This window comes from Marmota flaviventris, chromosome 11 (assembly GCF_047511675.1).
Source record: "Marmota flaviventris isolate mMarFla1 chromosome 11, mMarFla1.hap1, whole genome shotgun sequence".
NCBI lineage: Eukaryota > Metazoa > Chordata > Mammalia > Rodentia > Sciuridae > Marmota > Marmota flaviventris.
Window position 1 is genome coordinate 13065900 of NC_092508.1, and position 17164 is coordinate 13083063.

A 17164-nucleotide genomic window follows, 5' to 3' on the forward strand; every position below is an offset into this window, starting at 1 on the left:
TCTGATGTCCTCATACACTGTCTGGCGGTGCCTCCTTTTGTCAATATCTAAGGAAATGAGAAATGAGTTCATCTCACATTGCAGAAGTTGGGAAGTGGGAGGGACTTCAAGATAAAGAACCGTGATGCCTAAAGAGGAATAGATTAGAAAGGGAGGAAGTCACTGAAAAGTTTTCACGATTATGAAGTGTTGTGTTAGCAGGCAGTCTGCTTGTCTTCTAAAGCTGGGAGTCGGGATTTAGGGTTCCATCAGTAAGACGAAGCCCAGAAGTTTGCCATCCCCATGCACGTGACCCCGTGCATGTGCAGGTTTTGAATACTTACAATTTTTCTTATGAGTAGTTATATCGTTTTTGTTAGATTTGCAAATGAGTCTATAATTTAAAAAGGGGTTTAAATGCTATTTTCTAGTCATTAAAATAAAAATAAGTCTGACACCAGGAAATCAAGTGACCCAGAGGCAGGGGCCCATAACATCATAAGGAAAAAATGGCATCTGAAAAGTCTGCAGGTACTGTCTTGTACCTGCTCACCTAACGGAGGTCAAGGGGTTCCTTAGAGGATGTGATCTGTTTAGAGCCAGAGACACAAAATGGAATTTCTAAATATCCAATGACCATGGATCAGAAGGAGCGGTACCCTCTGGAATTCTTGATTGCCTGATTAAGGCAATGACATCATAATGACGTAGTCAAAAGGGGCTGTCCTCTATGGAATCCTTGATTGCCTAATTAAGCCAATGACACCATATTAATGTAGTTTAACTCCCTGATTGTCATTTTTACAGCAACCTGTTATTTTTCTGACAGTTTTCAAAGGAAACCTCCTCAGTTTCCATGCTTACATAAGGGATCCTACAACTGTCGTGTCTGTCACTTGTCTGGCATGAATCACTATGTGACAATGTAGGGATGTAAAAGTGGCCCAAGCCCAGGGACATACATGTGCTTCAACTAAATCTAGTTCCAGCTGGGGAAAAGGAAATAGCCTAGTCCTATTGCCTCAAAATATCTCTCGTCTCACTTAACTTAGGAAAAACAACCTGTGATGAACCCCACTTGATCATGGTGCACTATCTTTTTGATACACATTTTAATTCAATTTGTCAGAATTTTATTGAGAACTTTTGCATCTATATTCATTAGAGATATTGGTCTGAAGTTTTCTTTCTTCAATGTGCAATCTTTGCCTGGTTTTGGAATCAGGGTGATATTGGCCTCATAGAATGAGTTTGGAAGTGTTCCCTCTGTTTCTATTTCCTGAAATAAATTGAATAGTATTGGTATTAGTTCTTCTTTAAAGGTCTTGTATAACTCGGCTGTGTATCCACCAGTCCTGGGCTTTTCTTGGTTGGTAGGCTTCTGATGGTGTCTTCTATTTTATCCCTTGAAATTGATCTGTTTAAATTGTGTATATCATCCTGATTCAATTTGGGCAAATCATATGACTCTAGAAATTTGTCAATGCCTTTATATTTTCTATTTTATTGAAGTACAAGTTTTCAAAATAATTTCTAATTATCTTCTGTATTTAGATAGTGTACCACAATCAAGTGGGGTTCATCCCAGGATACAAAGTTGGTTCAACATATGGAAATCAATAAATGTAATTAATCACATCAATAGAGTTAGAGATAAGAACCATATGATCATCTCATTAGATGCAGAAAAAGCATTCGACAAAACACAGCACCGCTTCATGTTCAAAACACTAACATGAAGTTTAAAAAACTAGGGATAACAGGAACATATCTCAACATTGTAATGGCTAAGCCCCAGGCCAACATCATTCTAAATGAAGAAAAATTGAAAGCATTCCCTCTAAAAACTGGAACAAGACAGGGATGCTCAATTTCACCACTTCTATTTAACATAGTTCTTGAAACACTGGCCAGAGCAATGAGGCAGATGAAAGAAATTAAAGGGACACAGATAGTAAAAGAAGAACTCAAATTAGCACTATTTGCCAACAATATGATTCTATTTCTAGAAGACCCAAAAAATTCCACCAGAAAACTTCTAGAACTAGTAAAAGAATTATGCAAAGTAGCAGGAAACAAAATCAACACCCATAAATCAAAGGTTTTTCTGTATATCAGTGACAAATCCTCTGAAAGGGAAGTGAGGAAAACTACTCCATTTAAAATAGCCTCAAAAAAAATGGGAATCAACCTAACAAAACAGGTGAAAGGTTTCTACAACAAAAACTACAGAACACTAAAGAACGAATTAAAAAAGACCTTAGAATATGGAAAGATCTCCCTTGTTCTTAGATAGACAGAATTAATATTGTCAAAATGACCATACTACCAAAAGCACTATACAGATTTAATGCAATTCCAATCAAAACCCCAATGACATTCCTCATAGAAATAGGAAAAGCAGTCATGAAACTCATCTGGAAAAATAAGAGACCCAGAATAGCTAAAGCAATCCTTAGCAAAAAGAGTGAAGCAGGTGGCATCACTATATCAGACCTTAAACTATATACTATACTACAGAACAACAGTAACAAAAACAGCATGGTATTGACACCAAAATAGACTGGTAGACCAATGGTACAGAATAGAGGACACAGAGACTAACCCACATAATTACAGTTCTCTTTATATAGTGAAGACAGTGGCTTCAGATACGAAGCCTGTAGTAAACTGACTCAATCCCGACTTGGTTCCACGGGTGATTTTCCATCACAGGGTTTGTATGGCTCTGAGCAATCCTCTTCAGTGCCCAGGGTCCCTCTGTGTCTCTGCCTTGCTTCCACGCAGGTGTGAGGGAGAACTTACACACCAGAGCAGAGCTGCTTGCAGGAAGTGGTCACTTGTTGGTTTTCCTTTCCTTTCTGTTGAGTTCTATTAACGTAGCGTGAGCATTTCCCTTTTCACCGAAGCAGAAAGATTTGCTCGGCTTGGTGAAGCTTCAGAAAGAAAAGGTTTAACTACCTCGATATTTTAAAAAACATATCCTGACTGAATGACAGAAACACAATGAGCTTCCGAAGTAAGGTGTTCAAACGGGAGCCCAGCGATTTTTGGAAGAAGAGACGGACACTGAGGAGAATAAATCAAGAAGAAATCCACAGATTTAGTTCTGTAGGTATCTGAATATCAACATTTTGCTCTCCATCTTTTCTTCAATACTGTCTTTTTTAAAAGGTGGCTTTCTAACATAGACTACTGGCAAAGTCGTCTATAAGAATACTCAGCTGGGTTCATAAATATTCACTTTTACTGACATCTTTTTTTTTTTTCAAAGTCATGCTGCTTTCAAACTATCTGTACTTCTTTTGAAAATATGGGTAGAGGATTTAAATAGAATATTTGGAATATTCAGAATTCATCTAAGGTTATCTTAATATTAGGATACAAAATGTTATTACTGGCACAACTTTTCTTTTTTAGTAAAGAAAAGCCTACCATTGCCTAAAGTGGGACCCCAGTTGATGACTTCGATCTAGTTGTGGTTTTTAAATGTCTCCGCTCCATTTTTATTACGCTGCACTACTTTACCTTAAAATTATTAGCAACAACAATCCAAAGCATGAAGGAAAAAAATAAATAAGTATTTGATTGATGGAGCCAGGATTATAAAAGTTGATTCATCTTAAAGATTAAAAAGATTTGGTTTGGTTTTACTGTTAAACATGTTTTCTGCCTTGTTGATGAAATACCATCAGTGTTCTGGAGATGGGTACTTATCATAGAATTCTAGATTCCTGTCTGGACAGATACATGTTACAGCAGATTGCTGGCTGGACTGTTTCAGTGACTCCCATGAAATGTGGGTATCCCAGTAGTGACATGGTGGCTGCCATCTTTTCTTCAACACTTTCTTTTAACAAGGGTGAGCCTAGAGTGGTATTCTAACATAGGCTACTGGGCTAAGTCCTGCATAAAACAGAACACTCTGTGTGGCTCTTAAATAGCTTCTTTTACTTGCATCATTGTTCTGTAGGATACGTGGCGCAGCAACATGACTCAGGAGCTCATCTTAAGACAGATCATTTTGCAGGGTGGTTCCACCTTTCCTTGCTTTCTCAACCTCTGCACCATTATCACTTGGAATCCAACTTTTTTTTTTTTTTGATAGGGGTGGAGGGAGAGGGAGGTAGTGTTATTCTTTGAATTCTAGGATTTTTAGCAACATCCTAGACTTTTATCTACCCAATGCTGGAGGTATCCTCTCCCCAATTGTGACAAACAAAAATGTGTTCTCTGGGCAGAGAGTGACTTCCTGGTTGAAAATCTCTATTCTAGAGGTAAAAAAAACTTTTTCTTAATATAAATATCTGTAATCTAGAGATAGAAGAGGCATTTAAAAATTGCATATAAATACATATGTGGCTACTTACATGAATTGTCATTTATGAATATGAAGAATCAAATCGAAGAATAGTCACTTATCCCTTGATAAGACAAAATCATGTAAAGTATACATGGCTTTCTGTATACTCAGTGACAATTTAATAGGAACAGAATTTGTTAGAGGTCTGGCTTTCAGGGTTGGTACATGTTGTTATTTGTTCAGATTCTGTCTCAGTACTGCCTGTCTGTGTATTGCTGATACACAACCAAGCGACCGGCCAGGGGAGGAATCCTGGGTTTTTGCACCCAGCATTTAATAACCAGAATATGCACAGAGTCCCGGACCCAACATTTGCTCCCCATTGACCAGAAATAGGAAACTGATGGTATCCTCTCAGCTGGCTCCTAAAAGCCTTTTCAGTTACTTTAAATGGTATAATTGTTAAGTGGTATAATTGTTTCAAATATTTGCTTTTAAATGGTATAATTGTTTCAAATATTTGCTTGGTTTGAGATTATTTTAACCTTTAGACCATTTCTAAACACTCAATTTCTATGCTGCATTTCTCTCAGGGAATTTAGAAGTACAGTGGGTTATGATATGACACCCTGAGATTTACTTTTTTTTCCACTAAAAGAGACAACACACAGGAGAACATGTCTATCTTACACACACCACACTTACAGTGTTGGCAAGAGGACGGCCTCCAGTGTCTCAACATATAATGAAGCTAATCACTCTAAGAATTATCTTAATTGAATTTGAACATATTGCTACTGAGTACTATGGGGAAAGCAGCCAGTAAGATACAGTGTTTTCCCAGAGCATTCAGTAGCGATGCATTCAAATTTAATTAAGATCATTCATACAGCGATTAGCTATTTTTCTGTGGAAGGCACTGGGGACTTTCCTGCTATAGTTGCCTGCTTTTGGTCAGCCTAAGATAGGCATATCTGCTTTCACAGGTTGTCTCTGCTATTGAGTAGGGGATTGTTCTGTTCATCTTCAAGTATTATCCTAAGATGTGGTTTTTATTTTGGAAAAGAGAATCCAGGAAAATGGATTAATTAGAGGGATAGATTTGACACAACTGTCATGGGGGTCATGCTGTTTACCTCTCACCCGTCTATCGGCGCTTGGGTAGGTTACATACATCGCCCTGAGCCTCAGTTTGCTCTTCTGCAAAATGTTCATAATAGCACCTGTCTGTTCTTAAGACTGCTGATTAGAATTTGATTTGAGAACATGCTTTCTGAACATGGCCTGAACACCGTAAAAAAAAAAAAAAAAAATTACAAGTGTCATGTAGTATTATTAACCACATAAAATAGTTCCATTTCCAAGGGAAATCCTAGCGTGGTTGTCTTTGTGCTCTGGAGTCCCAGGTCCTTCTATATGTCCATGGGGTTTGCCCCCAAAACAAAACGTTTTTCCATCCCTGCCTTAGTGTCAGCTGAAGCCCACACAAAGCCAGATTGATCTTCCCTCAGTACATTGATCTGAGCTTTCTAAAACCTAAACCCCTCCCTTGATTGGCTGAGGAGCTTCATCAATAGGTAGGAGAGAAGAAGGAATTCGAGTGACAATTCCCTGGCAGATGAATGCAAGCCCTGAAGTTAAGTTAGAAATGAAACAATAATTTCTTCTAAACTTTGAATGTAAGGAGAAATAAAAATTGCTGGAGATGATTTTCCTAGAGTATCTGTTTTTCTAATGAGCATGTGGATTTTGAACTATTATTGCTTGCTCTAAGGCCAACTTAGAAGTTATTTGATTTTGTAGCAATCGAGAATGCTTATCCAGAACTCTGACTTCCTAACAAGTGTGCCACCTAAATCTTATACCCTCCTGATCCAGCTTGACAAATTTGTGGATTCTGCTTTTTTCAAGTGGTCTTTGAAGCTGTGGAGTTTACTCTACTGAAATATTTAATTTATTTGAGGGTTTCTTTTATTAGTCCAATTTTCCAATGTATTGAATAAGAAACACCATCACATATTTTAATCCATTTATCACAGACAACATTCAGGTTAGAAATTACCATTGTGTTAAGAGAACCGTTTAAGGAAAATGAAACTTATTTGGATCATCAAGTGAACTACTTCCCTTAATCTTTGAAAATGTGTGCAGTGTTCTGTAGTTGATGGCTTTGTTTTTAACTGCCTACTTTTATTATTTTTTACCAAAATTATGTGACATGATCTCTGGTGCATAGGATGTTAGTAAAAGACAATTTCCTTTCTACATTTCATGTCCTAATTTGCAAAGATTAAATATATGATTGAGTTGAGTTATATCAGTTATCTGTACAGTCAGAAAAAAATGCTGAAATTTCCAAAATTAATGTGATTTGTTGTTTTTAAGTTGTTACTTGGGTAATGGATCATTAATCATCAAGATTTCAAAGTATTTAGGAAACTTTGGATATGTATGAAAATGTGTTTTCTTTTAATAATAACCTATTATCACTTTAATAGGAAATTGAAAACTGTAGACAGAGGATCTCATCCAAATGGTTTTGACATATCTCCCACATACATTATTCTGTATTATACCATACTATTGTCTTTCAAGTCAGTTTTTTATCTTTTACTTTTGTATCTTAATATGAAGATAGTCTGCTGGTCAAGTGAGCTTCTTTATTGTCACTATCTGATCTGTAAACATTTTGTTGGTAGCTAGTTGATAGAAAAGAAGCACAGGATGGGATAAGAGGTCCCAGGTGATGGTTTCAGAAAGAAGAGAGTGAATTGAGGTTGAAACACACAGGTATCAGGAATGAAATTTATAAATGGAGAGGTGGAGGAAATGGAGAATCACACATTGACACTTGATCCAGCCTCAGAATCCAGGTGAACACACATACAGGACTCTGCATGTGGGCCCTGATGTGAGGGAACAGTCAGTTCAGGAGCCAGTTTGCTGCAATATGGACCTGGGGGAGGTGCCTGTAGTTGAAGCAAGAGCGACCTTAACTTTGCTCAAGGTGGACTGCCAGTAGAGGGAGGAGTGAAACGAGGAGAGAACTAACCATCTGAGCCTGAGTGTGGACTATCTGCTAGGGAACCGGGTGTCACAGTGGACAGGAAGTGAGATCAGACACCAACAACTCTTTACTTCCTGGTGGTGGCAGGAAGACTTTTTGGTTTTCAAGATTTTCTCAACTGGTGGCAATTCTGACACAAACATTATTGGCATTCACTAAGTGCTTTCTAAATCCACTTTTTAGATTCCTTTTCTTCACCTTCCTTACCTGTCCATAAACATTATTTGTCCTCTGTCTCTACCACTTTCTTTTCTGAGATGCTCAGTAACCTCTTGCCAATCCTTGGCCTGCCCTCACTGTGAAACAAAGGGAGAAGGAAGTTTCCCAAACTACTGGTCTATTCCAGAATCTTCCCCAAAGGTTTTTTTTTTTCTTTTTAATTTGTTCTGATTAGTTACACATGACAATAGAATGCACTTGGACACATCATATAAAAATGGAGTATAATTTCTCATTCTTCTGGTGGTACATGATATAGAATCACACCAATTGTGTAGTCATATATGTATACATAGGGTAATAATGTCAAGTTTGTTCTATTATCCTTCTTAACTCCTTCCCCACCCCTCCCTTCACTTCCCTCTACCTAATCCAAAGTAACTCTGTTCCTCCCTAGCCCCTCCCCACATCTTGAATTAGCATCTACCTATGAGAGAAAATATTTGGTCTTTGGCTTGGGGGGATTGGCTTATTTTGCTTAGCAAGATGGTCTCCAGTGCCATCCATTTACCAGAAAATGCTGTAATTTCATTCTTCTTTAAGACTGAGTAGTATTCCATTGTGTGTATATACTTCATTTTCTTTATCCATTCATCTGTTGAAGGGCACCTAGGTTCTCAAAAGGTTTTTTTTAACTTTTCAATTTTTTGTTTGTAATGCTTTTTTGTTTCTTGTTTCTGCAAGGCAAGATTTTTGCTGATAATGTAGAGTGAAGTGGGTCATAGGTTTAAGGATGAGTTGGTTTAAAATATGGTTCTTCCATCAGCTTGCTGGCCAAGTCATTCAAGTCCTCAGAATCTAAGTTTTCTCATCTATTAATAAAAAAGAAAAGAAATGATGTTCTCTTCCATGATTAATATGGTTACTTAGTGAGACGAGATATTAAATACATATCATGGTCCTTGACATTGATTATAATGACCAGAGTAGAAAAATATTATCAGCATTTATGGGATATGTTGTTTAAAATTATGGGATCCATTGGTACTATATTAATAAATTTTTGGTGTGGCTATGTCACTTTTATAAGCAAACATGTATGTATTTTCATATTACAAATTCAGCAAGTGTGACTCTTGAGATGAAAACAGCAGAATGAAGGAAAGTTATCTGAGGCTGGGAAGGCTTACAGATGCCTGCTCTGTCATTTGCTGCAGGGGTCTAGCAGAACTTTCAACACAGTGAGGCATTGCCCACAGAGAGCAAAATTACAGCATATGACACTGTCAGCAAAGAAAGCAAATGTGGTCATAAACTCATGTTTTGACTTCCAGATGTTCTGGTGTCCTAGGAGGGTGATGAATTGAATGAGTTACTGTTTATAGAAAATTAGAGACTAGGGCTGCACTTCTTGTATCACCTTGGAAAGTCACAAAGTTACCTAAGTTCCTCATTCCCAGGATGCACGATGCCTGGTATAAATTTTCAGAGTGAGATGACATGAGGGTGCATTAGTAATGAATGAGTTTATTAAACCTACATTCTTGCACTGCAAAGGCAAAAGTCATTGGCTGCAAGAGGTCCTTTAAGACCATTCAAATCCAAATAAACATAAATTGAAAAAGTGATAGTCCTCTATTATAAGTGTTGCTCCTTGTTTTATGAAGTGTTAGGATCTTTAGTTGGAAGCATTAAAATCTTGCTCCAGAAAGCCAGGACAGTCCAGAGAAGAGAGCAGGAGGCAGGACATAGAGAAAGTCTTGGAAAAGAATTAGGCTTGGAGTAGGAGCCACCAGGACGTTGGAATCAGGCACATTTTGGTGGCTGGAGGTAATGGTCAGTCCTGTGGGACTAGCAAACTTAGAAAAGAACAAGTTCCAGTTCTCCTCTCAAGAGTCAGTGTTTTGGAAGGAAGGATCCAATGGATCTTGCTGGGCTTTATGCTTAGACCATAGAAAAGCATGACCTTTTTAATAATCAGGACAGGTCTTGGGGAATAGGGAGAGAAGTCCTCAAAAGGAAATTAAGATGCTAGTCCTAAAAGAAGGCACGATGGGTGTTGCACTGAAAAACCAAAAGTGTCCACTCTGTATGTTCACTTCCAAGTGGCCACAGATAAGAAAGAGGATAAAAGAACTGGCTATCATCATGGTGAGACTTTTTGAAAATATAAGATGCGTGTTGACAAAACTATTTACATTTGTTTGTGTGTGACACATACATATATGTGCACACAAATACGCATGCGCATGCACACACACACACACACACACACATACACCACTTGACCTGTGGGTGACAGTTTATGTGCTAAAGTACTAAAATAGTGTCAGAGTTTAAGCGGGTGGCAGCTTTCATCACAGACTTCACATAAATTAATCTAAAGTTCCCTGCAGTTTGCTCTCAGGCATTAATTTCCTTGGTGTCAAGCAGCCTTGTAATTGGGTTGTGATGTATTTTTAATGATATTTATTATCTTTCAAGTGTTCCTAGAAAACTAAATGAGACATGTAATTTAATTTGATTTAGAACTTCTTGGATATTTTCTACTTCTTTACAAGTACCCATATTATACAGAGAAGCAGCTACTTTGATTTTTATTTTCATATATTGTGCAAAAATGTATGAATTTTGACATGATCCTAAGACATAAATAAGGTTAGATTATTTCCCTAAAAACAAGGCAGCAAAAGACCTAATTCAGTTTGAGAGTCTATCTTACATCATGGATAAAGTCTCTAAGGCTCTTTTGGTTTTGGTTTCTTAATGAAATCAAGGGTTAACAAAACAGATAATTATGATTTTTCTAACCATAATGTGTGTGTACTGAATATAATGAACTGATCATCCCTTATATTGCAAAGGACTTAACACTTCACTAAGTTTAACTTGCTTTATTTCACTGAAATGGACAATGAGTTACTACTGGTTGATTTCTTCTGCAATCTGTGTGTCTTTGTTACCAAGGAAACCATTTCCAAACTCAGCTTAATCTGAGTTTGCCCAGCTGTACAGTTCTTAACCTTGATTTAGCTAGTGTTTTTCCGTTCTTATGACACTGTGATTCAAGACAGAGAGAAGGTTAAAGGGTCAGCCGGCAATGGCTTATTCCTTACTTAATCATTTCCTTTTGGTAAGAAAAGCGAGTCTTGTTTTCTGAAGCTCAGGCATTTGAGAGATTGTCCAGTGGAACTCCCTCTGATGAGAGGCTGAATTAAATCTGTCACAGGACCACAGGCCCACAGCTGTGGCCACGGATCCAGCTGCATGGACTCTCTCCAATTTTCTCAATTTGTTTTAAACACAAATGGTGTGGAAGTTGTTTCTCATCCATTTACATTGAGGCCAAAGGGTCCTGGCTTATATTAGGGTCTAAAGAATTCATGTATCATTTAGATCTTTTATTTCTCTTGATAAATTTATTCTATTAGCTTGATAGCACTGAAGTTAGTTAATAGTTGTGTTACTTCTAAATTGTTGTGGAGGTCTCAAGGTTGGAGATTTTTTTGGGGGGGGGTCTCTCTGAGGACACTGTGGATCATCGCTGTGAGCTAGTTGCTTGTCTATATGCCAAGATGTGAAGAGAAGTTTTAAATAATTGGCATGTTGTCCTCTTATAGAGCCTATTCTATTGATGCTAAAGTAAATATTGTTTGTGTGTGTGTCATTAACCGAGGATTAATAGTATAACACTGAAGAAGGCATTCTGTTACTAATATTCGAAGCAGAATAAAGATTCAGATATTTAGCAGTGACAGGAGCAACTGAAGAAAAGTAAGGGAGTCTCAGATAATATCATGATTTGCACTGCGTCTCACAGAAAGGTCATACAACTTCTCAAAGTGGGGAAAGGGTGTTTTTTTCATAGTATTTCTTGAAAAGACCAGATTTTTGAAACGGGGAATCAAAAATAACTCATTCAGATCGATAGGATTGGAGTGACCCCAATAGGCTCACTCCCCTAATTATACCTAAAGTTTAGAACCCAAATAGGAAGCCCCCAAATAGGAGGGGTTTGCTCTGAGGATTGTTCTCTCTCCTTGACTCCGTCAGCCTCTTTGCCAAGCAGCTCCCCAGGACTGACAGTCTCTTTTGTATCTGTACAAGTTTGCATTAGAGAAAGAAATTCCGAGCATCTACAACATGGATTGCCCTCTAGATATTTCTATTTGCAAAGCTAACAAGATTAATACCAAACCCATTCTAAATTTAATCCTTCTCTTTTGAACTGAAATTATAAATACACAAAAAGAATTTTCTAGGCTATTTCTCAAGGAAAACAAAAGGTAGAATTTCAGGGTCATGTTCCAGGGCTGCTGCACATAGTTAGGTGGATTGACTTCCTTTTTCCTCCGGGGGACCCCGCAGCTGGTTTGACTTAGGAGATACAGAGAATAAGCTGCTCCTTTCCTATTTTAGTACTTTTCCTTATATTAGTACCTTTTTTAAACCTCTGTTCAAATCATTCATTGTCTGAGTTTTCCGTTAAGGAAATTTGGGTAATAAATATAAAATCATATAGGGCTATCTCTGGAACATGAAGAATTTAGTTGGTAGGATTGCTTGGTTTGCTTTGCCTTGATTTGCTATCATAGTTTTGAGAAATCCAGTTCATTTTTTTCAACACGATGAAAGCAAACTATGTTCCTAATAGAAAATTGGAGAATGCAGAAAAGTCAAAATAGTAAAATCCTAAAAATCACAGTCCCATCCAAACATAATAACTAATAATATTTGGATCTATATCTCTCACCTTTTTAAATTTTCAATAATTTTCAGTTAGTCTGTTGTACAGTATTTATTCCCATTTTTATTAAACAATAATATGTACACAATTTTGCTTTTTGTCATAAACTTCAAAGTTTTGGTGTAAAGCCATGTGGATAATTTTCAAATAAAGACAAATCCGTGTTTGGTATTTTGTAATTCACTTACCACTTGCACACGGTTGTTTTTCTTCATCTTTACTACACCATGGCCCTTATTCTCACTCAAATCAACATCAGCTAAGACTGGACGACTTGCCCAAGTCACGTAGCTGGTAGGGAAAGATTCTGAATTTCTCCCTGGAGTTTCTGCATCTAATTCTTCACAACAATGACTATCACATATAGCTTAATACATTAGATGTCAGTGGTTCCCTATCAAGCCAAAAATACTTCCGCTATTAAATTGTTAATTGTGATTCTCCGTTTTGCTGACATGAGCTTCTAGAACCTCATTCCTAGTCTGTAATTATTTTCCCTGGTCTCCTTTCCCCAGAGTTTGTGTATCTTTTTTTTTTTAATTAATTACTTGAAACTGTTACTTTAGTGGTTGGATTTCTATATGAAGCCCTGCTGTGATATTTCTAGGATCCCTCTCTGGTGGATTTTCAAAGGGGTAAACAATTTTAAAATCAAAGAATTCCCCAGTGTTTCAATGAAGCCATGATAGTTTTGAGAAATCAAGTTTACGTTTTCCACCAAAGTATGTTCCTAATAGAAAATGTGGAGAATGCAGAAAAGTCAAAATAGTAAAATCCCAAATATTACAGTCCCATCCAAACATAATAACTAATAATATTTGGATCTATATCTCTTAGATTTTTTAATTTTCAGTAATTTTCAAAACCATGTTCAGTTAGTCTGTTGTACAATATTTATTTGCATTTTATTAAACAATAATACATATACAATTTTGCTTTTCATCATGAACTTCAAAAACACAGTTTTAAAGGGCATATCTTATTTTATTGGGTTGATGTACCTTAATTTCATAATCATTTCTTACCCTCAACTACTTCTTATTCTCCCTTTTTAGGTGGCTATGCCCTTCCCACATGACTATCACCTAGAGTTCTAGACAGGTATTCTAGATTCAGACTCTAATGTCATCATGTGTGTCAATCTAGAGCCACTGTCAAGATTTCCTTGAGCTTTTCTTCTAAGATAATCCATTTCCCTGTGGCTCCTTTTGTAGCTATCTTGATCATGGACCCCACCTTCTTTAGGTCCCAACCCCCACAACAAAAAAACCAATCACTTGCAAAACTTTGTGAGTTCACTAACTTTACCAAAGAATTGAAGGATTCAGCAATTTCATGACAGGTGCTACACAATTATTTATTTATTTACTTCAACCTTTATCCTAGGCTTAATGACCTTCCCAAAGCTCACTGCTGCCTTAAGCCTTTCTCTATTACACATGGTTTTCTGAAAATTATAAGCCACTTTTCTTGAAAAGCAATTCAGATATCTTCACTCACTGGGTATAGCCTCCACCAGACTGTCCACCTTTCTTATCCCCTTGGGTGAAGGTAAGCATGTTTCTCCACCTTGTTACAAAGATAATATTGCCAAGTCATCCTTGCACATATCTTAGATTATACATAAATATATATGATTATACATAAATATATATGGTTTTACACATATTTATGTGCATATACATATATGCATACTTATGTACATATATACATGTATATATATACAAACACATACACCTATACAAATATATAAATATTTGTAAATATTATGCAAGTATGTATTTGTACATATGCATATAGATATATATACATACATATGTAATATGTATATATGTTTATTATTTCTTTTAGATAGATCCCTAAAAAGAAATTACTGGATCTGGATGCAAAGATATATATTTAATTACTCAATACATTTTTATTGAATGCCTACTTGCCCTTTGCTCTTTGCATGTATTAAATTCACAACACAGGTCCTTTCAGTTCATGACTAGTGAAAATTTAAAATTCATAACCTTAACTTATTTAATACTTACGAAGTAAATATATGAGGCCTGGTGCTTTTCTAAAAAGTACTACCTCAACTCATCCTGTGAAACAATCTCTTACTAAGCCATTTTACAGATGCAGAAATTAAGACATAAGAATTTTAATTACTATGCCAAATGTTACATAGTCCATAGTAGCAACTTTCTAGACTCCCAGAAATTCTGGTTCCTGAGTATATGATATACTCCTAGGCAACTAGGCTGGGTAGTTTAGTTTACTTTTTAGTTAGACTTATTCTGGAGGAAGGTCCATGTTGGTAATTTAATAATTAAATTTTTAGGGCCACATGCTTCAAATATGTATTTTCTTTTCTTTGGTGTCACCCAATTGGTTTTTTTCCCCTAATTGATTTTGAACTGTAATAATGAAACTGATTCAGATCTTTGGGATGAAGCACTGTGTGCTTAAGATCAGGATCTGTAGTTAAAGCACAGACAGTCTACTAGCTGAAATGGTCTTGGCAGTCTGGACTCTACCAAGATGGCAGCTTCCCCACTCCAGGGCTTAAGAATGGGTTGGTGTTCATGAGAAGTTGTAGAATGAGGGGAAGAAAGCATTTGTTTTGGTGACAGGGGCCCATTCTTCTGCTGTGAAGTTGCTTTGGAAAAGAGCTGAGGGTTTGGGGAACTAGATCAAACAAATCTCTTAATACTATATAAGAAGAATAGGGCCTATTACTACAGTGGGGAAACATCGCCCTGCTGCATAATAACTGGTCCTGGTGGGTGCCTTTTCCCATGCATAGTAACTTTAAAATAGCTAATGAAATTCATTACTCATTTGAGAGAAAGAGAGTAAGAGTAAAAAGCACTATAAAATCCAATCCAATTCAGGGTAATCTTGGCACATACCTTATCCCAATTGGTGCATTTCCAAAAGAAATACACACACTAAATTCAGGAGGGACAACCCAACCCTTGTTAAAGCTGTAAATCAATGCTGCTCAGTTCCCATTTTCACTCAATGTCTCTGCAAGGATCAGGATTGAGAAATTAACTGGTCCCACCATCCTTGTATGCATCTGTATCTTTGACTGAGTCCCTGAGAAGATAGCCCCCTTGCTCTAGAGAGAACTACTGGTGTAATAGTCTGCATTCTCAGCATCCCAGAAGTATAAAACTTTCATGGCAAACTTTGTCAAATCCTAGGCTGTAGGTGCTGTTGACTTGTTAAATTTCTTATCCTCCAAATTCTGATATATTGAGTATCTTGACACCAATTAATAAAATCCCTGGGAAGATAGCATTTCACTAATCTACCCTGCCTCAGGCCAAGATTTATGATGCAGATATCCTGGATTTGTGATTCCCCCATCAAAATAACTGTGGTGCAATATTCTAAATAAGAAAGGCCTAATAAATATTATTCATTAATTGGCTGATATGTCATAGCCTGAAATGGAGACATACAAATATGCCCTCCCACAGTAGTTTGCAGGACTTGCCTTGTTTGGGGAATATCAAGAACAGTTAGGACTTAGTTTCTCTGAGATTATGTCAATAACTTTGAACTTGAAAGCTCTGCTTTGCCTCTTGCACTAATTTGAATAGGATTAAATTTAGGTAAAATTTGGGTTCCAGTGAGACATCTTTGAAAGACTTTCTGGTCTCCCCTTTCTTAATTAATGCTCAAGTTCGAGACTAATGAGAGATAAAATTAGGTAAAAGATAATGAGAACTGAAGTGTAGAAGGCCACTCAAAACATGCTTATGTCATATTTATTTAAATGTATGAGTTGCAACATATACTAGAGCCACATCCTCTTGCTCACATTGGTGTGAAGAAGGGAGAGAAAAAGAAAAGTGGTGGAAGATATGACCTGGGCTGTTTATTGAGGGCATTGTACACCTAAACCAAAGAAACTTAAATGAGGAAAAGGAACATAAATGACCCATCAAATCTGTGGTGAGATAAGAGCTTCCTGAGAGCACTTTACTATGCATTTTGTTTCATTTGATATATTTCATGCATACACATTCATCTTGGGGGGGGAAAAGAGGTTCCAGAATAACTGAAGTGTTTTAAACTTGAAGACCCAGAAGGGCTGTTGGTGATATAAACATGGGATGCTGCAGGGTCAGAGGTAATGATGGATAAGTGCTCCTGAGGCCTGCAGCTGAACTGGAGTGAAACACCACTACTTGAAGACGTTCAAAGTCAATTTAAAATAAAATAAAGCCAAACAAAATAAATGCTCGTGCCCAACCAAACATCTGGGGGCCTGCATTTGCCTCTTAAGCCATCAATTTGTGATCCTTGGAATTAACTTTTTTTTCTGGGAAACAAGGAATTGGAACTTAAAATAAGTCTAAATAAAATAGGAATGTCAAAATGTAGGGATTCTCGAAAGGCTCTTTAAAAATCACCCAAGTCTTGCCATGTGATTCAATATCTTCTACTTCAAAATGCTCAATATTTCACAGAACTTTCACTAAACAGATTGTGTTGGCAGTTGAATTGCTTCTTTTCTTCAGATGTCCTACAGACTTCTGCATTTTATTTGCTAAATATAGCAGGTTTACTAGAAGGGCCCCTCCAGGGAGAATAAGCACCTTGCCCTGCCCTGGGCTTGCCTAAGCATGTGTGGGTTTTCTTTTAATGCAGAATGTGCACATTTTATTTTATTTTGTTTTGTTTTTATATTTGGAAAATCATCAAAATAAATATTGAGTGCTACTTTGAGGTGTCCATTAGCAGTTTTTAAAACATTGATGAAAGGTTTGGGGAGTTTAGCAGCAGACAACATTTTTCTAAAGACGTCCTCCCTCCAAGCTAAACCTATGTGCTTTGCAGCTTAGGGATGAGTGGCACGTCAGGGGCCAGGAGGTGGGTGGAGAGTTTTCTGTGGTTATCACTGATA

General features: G+C 37.0%; 1 protein-coding gene across 3 annotated transcripts in view; it reads left to right on the forward strand.

Moving 5' to 3' along the window:
- The window catches only part of Dock10 (dedicator of cytokinesis 10), a 234268-nt gene that overhangs the window by 83284 nt on the left and 133820 nt on the right, over window positions 1–17164 (forward strand). For 2 of the 3 annotated variants that reach the window (XM_027942017.3, XM_027942018.2), the window contains exon 1: window positions 2889–3090. The exons of the other annotated variant lie outside the window; for it this stretch is intronic. In XM_027942017.3, the coding sequence (XP_027797818.2) occupies window positions 2986–3090 (105 nt within the window). In that variant the 5' untranslated portion in view covers window positions 2889–2985. Of the gene's footprint in view, window positions 1–2888; window positions 3091–17164 lie in introns of those variants that run through there. 3 annotated transcript variants of the gene reach the window in all.